This window comes from Cyprinodon variegatus, unplaced genomic scaffold (genome assembly GCF_000732505.1).
Source record: "Cyprinodon variegatus isolate N-32 unplaced genomic scaffold, C_variegatus-1.0 Scaffold29, whole genome shotgun sequence".
NCBI classification, from domain to species: Eukaryota; Metazoa; Chordata; class Actinopteri; order Cyprinodontiformes; family Cyprinodontidae; genus Cyprinodon; species Cyprinodon variegatus.
In genome coordinates, this window is record NW_015150482.1 from 178,922 (window position 1) to 185,883 (window position 6,962).

Below are 6,962 nucleotides of genomic sequence, written 5' to 3' on the forward strand. Positions count from 1 at the left end.
GTGTGTGTGTGTATGTATATACAATATATAAATGGTATGATTGCCAGGAGAAACACGGAGAAACAGGAGAAACACGTCTTGCAAAAAAAGGGCATAATGACCTAGAGCTGCATTGTGTTGGACAGATGAGGCTTAAGTGGAATCTTTCACTAATAAGTGTATTAGCACAGTCACCTCGTTCCAAACTTTTAACAGTATGGAGCGGGACAGATATGAGCCGGGTTTAGCTACTGAATTTATTTTGAACTCTTCTGTTTAACACAGTATGCAAAGACTGTGCAGTAGTAAATCGGGGACCTGTATTGTGAAATTGCTTTTCAGCAGCCAGTGAATCCTGAGGAATAAAAGCCTTGAGATTTCCTGATCAGATCAGGAGCGCTTAAATTCTCTTAACCTTCTCCACGTTCTTTCCTACTGAATAGTCCCTCATTATAAATACGTGTTATTATTTGCATTTTAATTTAAGTATATATTTATATATATATATCTATATATATATCTATCTATATATATAGATAGATATATATATGGATATATACTGACTTTTTGTTATGGAAGTGAGTTTTGCTTTCTTTTGAAGGCAAAGAGACTGGTTGCTACTGGCTTCATGTCTATGCTTCATTATGCAGTATGTAATGCATTTCTTTGTCATATGCATACATGCTTCTGATACTTTATATTATGACGGATCATTGATATTTACCTGAAAACTGAAAGGTCTTAGGTAGCCATTGCTTAGCTGATATTAGGTGTAGGTTGGATAACATCCACGCTGTCAATAGATCTTCTTTTGTAAGGCACTCTCGACGTTCTTTCATTGTATTTTCAGTATAATGTATTACATTGTTCTGGTATCATATCGATAGCCAATAAAGACAACTTGGAAATAAGAAAAGGTTGGTGGTCTGCTAACCTATAGCAGACATAAAGAACAAGATGCACAGACATCAGCTGATATAGTTGTTTTTATTATAGGAAGTGTGTTGGTGATTGACTAAAGTTATCTGATACTGGTTTAAAATAAGACAGAAGTTCAGTGGGAACGTTAATAAAAAGCTTACAGAACAAACATCTGATACAGTAGCACTGATTTGCATCTTCTTTCTGAAAGAACATATAACAATTTTTCATCCTGATGCCATCATGGCTCCAGGTTGACGTTTACAACTTTATGGGATTCCATAAAAAGGTGGAATGGGACCCCATCAGGGTGCCACGTGAATCATTTTTCACAGGGAAGAATGACTCACATTTAAATCGGACATAAGAGCTCATTTTCCTGTACCTTTTAACCTATACCTATAAAAACAAATAATCAAAATGGGATTGTTTGTCCATTTTAATAACTCATATATGATCGCAAAGTTTGCCAAACAACTGATATGCATAGAATTTGACTGCACACATACAGCACGTGTTATATACACACTAGGGATACTAGGGATATTTATTTTGGGAGGTGTGTGTCTGGGATTTCTGTGAGGCACATAAAAGCTGCCTAATGTGGGTTTGCCACAGAGGAAGGGGTTTTTAATGGGAAAAGAGAAAGCATAATGGGATAATAAAAGACACCATCAAATAAACCTTCATTTGATTTTCATTGCATTTGGCTCATTGACTGGCGTCAGCAACCAGGATACTCTGTAAACACCTCTTGGATTGTAGACTGAGGTCATGTGCATGCACTTTACTCGTGTGTTTACGTGTGTGCTTTTATTGCTTGTAATGTGTGCAAGCCTGATTCAGAAATTAGCGGCCTTACACTTCTATGGAGACTTTGCCCAGTTCTGACAAATGTGTTGGTTCTTTTTGGATGAAAAAGTAGCTGGCTTATCTCAGATCCTGTGCTGAAACCAGCAAAAGCTGCATGTTGCTGCCAGATATCTAATCACTGATCAAACCACAGACAATTGTATATCTCGTAGAAGTTATACTGAAGGGAAACTTGAGAGATGAACATATTTAGGTATTAATGTTTTACTCTAGCTACAGGGACTGACCGTTGATTGCAACTCTAAATATAATGATTTATTTCAATCTTATACAGCCTATAAACACTTTATCCATTGTGGCATTTGTGTGTTTAACAACAAAACAAAGCAGAAAAAAATTTCAGTTATAGTTAACCCAAATGACCCTATAAATAGTAAGAAAATAAATGGTACAAATGTATTAATCGTTGAATTCAGTAATCACATAAAAACATCCAACTTTGAATTCAATTTTATTTGTGAGAGGGGAAAAACATTTTTTTTAAGTTTTCAAGATCAAATTTTCCTGGTACCCTTGCTGTTTTTACAGTGCACTCGATCTTTTTGTCCATTTGAGGGTATGTAGTCTTCTTCTATTACATTTTCATATGGAATTTATCAAAGTAGGAAATCGGTTGAATAATAGATCCCTTTTTTAATTGTTCATGGGTTTCACGGTAATTAGCTTAATGGGTTTAATTCAGTGCAGCTCTGGGTAAAAAGCAGGATATGTATGGGTTCTAAATTTACTACCATAACCTTAAAAGCCATTTAAGTTCCACCAGATTGTTCCCAACTGCTTTTTGCTATTTTTTATTTAGTAAACTCATGTGGGTCCTTATAAAGCCCTTTCTGAATTCAGGCCCACTTAGTATTCACATAGCCAGAGGAAAACCATATACATATTTCCATATTTAACCTCAATTGAGCTCGTCTTTCTTCATCAAGCTTTTGCCAATTTCCATACAAAAACCAAATACATTTAGTGTTTTACATAAAACCTTATAGAAAATGAACATATACCGGTATGCAGGGTCTAAGAAAATCTAACTGTTGTAAGGTGTTGTTATTTTTGTTCACATTAAGGTTTAATATTGTTTTCTTACTGTAAACCACCTACATATAAAAGCACATTACATTTAGAAAAAATGCTAGCATATCCATAGGTCAATGCGCAACAAGCAGAGAAAATACAAGCTTATCTTGAACTTTGCATCATTATGTTTATGTTGCAAGACCTTCAACCTAAATTTAGCTCTTAAAGGGAATAAAAGTATTGAGCAAAAAAAAACTAAAAAAAACTAAAAAACAGTTTTTACTCTTAAGAGAACTCAGTGTTCTGTTCAGTGTTTGTGTCCACAAATTGTCTTCATACATGATGTGTGCAACTGGGATGAAAAAGTATGAGCATATATGTCATAAGTTCTCTGTTATATCTGTAGAGCAGCAGCCCCCTGTCTTTTGTATGGAAACAGCTTGAACATTGACAAAAGCAGTGCAGTCTCCCCTATCTTTGAGCTCTAAAACATTTGCTGTTTCCTCTTCATGTATGGTTGATTCTACAGCATCCTGTGCACAAAATGTCATGCAAGGCTTGTCCTGCATCGCTGCAAAGGTGTTACTTTGCATCTTGTGTCCATTGGGTATGCCGCTGCTTTGAAGTGCATCTAAATTTAACGTCCAGTGTCTAGAAGGCTCTTGTTTAACTTCATCTTTTGACTGATCAGAATCCAGGATGTAGTTATTCACCACTGTGCCACACGTTGAACCCTCTTTACTTGTTTGGGATCCCCTTCGGATGCTGTTGCAGCCAATATCTCTGCTGTCTATACTCCCAGCTCCAATTCCATCCCTGTCTGTCTGCCTTAGGATGTGTTTGTGAAAAATCTTTCGAAAAGTCTGTCTGAACTCCCTGATCCGGTAGGCGTAGATAAAAGGATTCACCACAGAGTTTGCATGGGAGAGGATTATGGCAATGTTCATCACCCAAATTGTTGGACGCTCGCAGTCCTTACACAGGTGGTTGACGCAGTTAATGATATGTACAGGAAGCCAGCAAAGAGCAAACAAGCCCACGATAATGGCCAGTGATTTGGCAGCATGCACTTCCTTCTGCAGGAAAGACCGGGAAGAGTTTGAAGAAGGTGCTCTTTGTCCAGGAAGAGGCATGTGTGCAACCTTGATGCTCATCTGACGGAGCTGCCGTCTCGCTACCATGAATATATTGATGTAGATGACCAGCATGACTAACAGAGGGGTCAGCACGAAACCAAAAAAATTAAAATAGATCATATAGTCCAGGGGAACTACTTTTTCAAAAAAGCATTGGGTCATGCCTTCAGGGCATCGATTTGTACCTGTGCTGTTATCTGTGGAGTTCCTTCCTGTGCAACATTGAAAAAAGAGATTAAATGTTAGTCTTTAATTCACATCAACCAGATTTTTTTTACTGTAACAGAAATAAAATGCATACAGTCATTTTCCAGGGTCAGCTGCAAAGTGATACTGTAATTTTTCCACAAGCAAAAATAGAATTTTTCAATGAAAAACCTCAAAATAGCTTACAAAGTTAGAATGAAGGCAAAATAAATCAGAAATTGAGACAGGAGGTGACAAACAGGAGATTTTAGTAAGGATACATGAAAAATAGGAGAGAAGTGGACACAGCTAAAAAGGAGGAAGACATCGAGCTGAGGGAGAAGAATAATACTATAGAGGAAAAACAGGAACACAATCTAATATGATAAACATAAAAATAAAAGTAATATACATGTCAAGAAATAATCATCAAAAATACACAATAACAAAAAAGGAAATAAGTTAATATAGCAAACCCTTCATGTTAAAAAAGCAGCTATATGAAATTATGACAAAATATTGGAGAAAAAAAACACAAAAGGAAAACCAAATTTAAATCCTATGGTTTCTGACAGTTACAAAGAAATATGGTTCATTTAACTGTCGATAAAAGGTTTATTATCATATATGGTATTAATAGTTATATTTAAATGACACCATAATGATATAACAGGGTTATTTACCAGTTTTTATCAGATGACAATTATGTATATGCCTAGATAAATAAGCCTTAAAGGTCAAAGATTCAAACTGATATAAAACACAGTAGACTTTCAGTGACATAGGAAGATTGGAAAAATCTGTGAGCTAATTAACTTTTATTTTGTCAAATGTCAGTATATATTTCATATGCAAAAGTTACCTTTGAGAAAACTGTACTTCAACAACTCTAGAAAATTCAACCATATGATATATTTAAAGGAGTAATAAGCAAGAATGCCCAAACTGAGCGATGCATTTGATATTATCCATCACAGCATGCAAATTTATTGAACAGTTCTCTACATCCATTACACAAAGAACCCAAGATAAAATAACACAAAAATACTATGGGTACATTAAACTGAAAGAATAGATATAAAAGTGAGCGATGGCACCATGCTCTTACTTTGAACTACAGGCAGGGTGCCCTGCCTGATTACAGGTGTCCAAATGTTGAGGTGGGTTCTAAGGTTGTGGAGATAAAATCTCTCATGGGCAGAAGAATCCAAAATAAGTTCCATATTTCCTCCTCGTTTCAGTCATTAGACTGTGTACATTTACCAGTCAGCTGCAGCGAGCAGGATACCGCTTTACTCGTCGACCACTAGCTTGCTTGATGTTGCAGTTTTTGTTGACTGTGCCTCAAAAATATTAAATAAAAATCCAAATACATGTAATAGTAAAATAGTAAACTAGTAAAATAAAAGTCAAAATTTCCCAAAATATTCATAATATAATTGATAAATTGTGCAAAGTATTTTTAAAACTTGTTTTAAAAGCTCCCTCTCGTCACTAGGGGGTGCTGCAGCACCCCCAGCACCCCCACTTCCGGCAGCCATGTACCAAGCTCACTGCTTCAGTTACATAGTGGTCCATGGTGGTTTTTAATACTGGCAATAGGGACAGCCGCCAAAGGTAGCTTCATGTCTAGGACAGGGTGAGATCTCCCTCTGGACTGACGCGTTACTCCACTTGGGGTCATTGGATGTCATCTGCAAGCTATGATGCATGCAGCTTTCTGTAACGGTCTGACAGACAGGTTGTAAAAGAAAGGGGGAGGCCTAGGACAGGTCCTACTCTGGTTCAGTGCAACTTGGACTTATTATTCTGGGCACACTCACACCTCTCTGAATTGACACCATTAATTTGTGTCAATTTAGAGACACCAATTAACGGCAAAGTGTTGGGCACAAGCCTTCTCTCAGGGGTGAGTAAACTGGAACAATCCACTACCAGTGACAGATTAGGGGCGGTGGCAACAGTTTCAGGAAGACCTGTTGCCTGCTGCTTTGTTCCACCGACTTCAGCATGCTGTTGAGCTGCTTCAAGCAGCTAAAGGTGGATTGTTTACTATTGAAGTCAAAATGAGTAAAACAGGTAATAAACAACAAAAAAAACTGACTATTTATAGCCAACATAGAGCGGTTTGATAGTGAGCTTAGACTTTTACAAGCAATCGATTAAGATGTTGTGTAGATGTAACGTAGTAAAATGAATTTTAATGGATGTTTTTCTCCTAGATGAACAGAAGGAAAAAAATCAAAGAAAGAATATGGAGAAAAAAAAATAAAAGTGACTGAGCCCAAGGAACCACAATAAGGATGAAGCAATTAGGAAGGAAGACAGATCAGCCTGACAACAAAACATTAGGGAAAGAAGACCATTTGTTTTGTTAATTAGAAAGACACCCAAACAGAATAAGTTTAAGCTAAAGTTCTGTTGTTAAATAGCAGTTGCAGGAGGTTTTATGTTTCCTCGTGGAGACAAACTCATGTTCATTGTATAGTCTGCAGATCCATGTTAACAGTTGATGTAACTGTGCTGCTCTAAATGGAACATTTTCATCTGCAGTGCAAGAACACAAACCAGAACAACAATTAGCCTTTCTTTGTTTGGGCCTTTATTACACGGCACTAAAAAGTTGAATGGCGTCTGCTTATATTTTTAAAAACAAAATATGTCTGTAGGTTTAATGCTTTAATTTGCATAAGATATACATATGCTGTAATGCAGGTCTGAATATCTCATTAAGGCTTTGTAATAAAAAAAATTTTAAATTTTGAAATATTGAATATAAGTAGGGCAGTGCATTTCATATTGTAGCTTATATATATATATATATATATATATATATATATATATATATATATA

The 6,962-nt window shown here is 36.2% G+C and overlaps 1 protein-coding gene across 2 annotated transcripts in view; it reads right to left on the reverse strand.

The window, feature by feature from the left end:
• Nucleotides 1-2,140: 2,140 nt before the first annotated feature.
• The window catches only part of LOC107099961 (adenosine receptor A2a-like), a 16,370-nt gene continuing 11,548 nt past the window's right edge, over nt 2,141-6,962 (reverse strand). For both annotated transcript variants that reach the window (XM_015398297.1, XM_015398306.1), the window contains exon 5: nt 2,141-4,135. In XM_015398297.1, the coding sequence (XP_015253783.1) occupies nt 3,168-4,135 (968 nt within the window). In that variant the 3' untranslated portion in view covers nt 2,141-3,167. The remainder of the gene's footprint in view (nt 4,136-6,962) is intronic.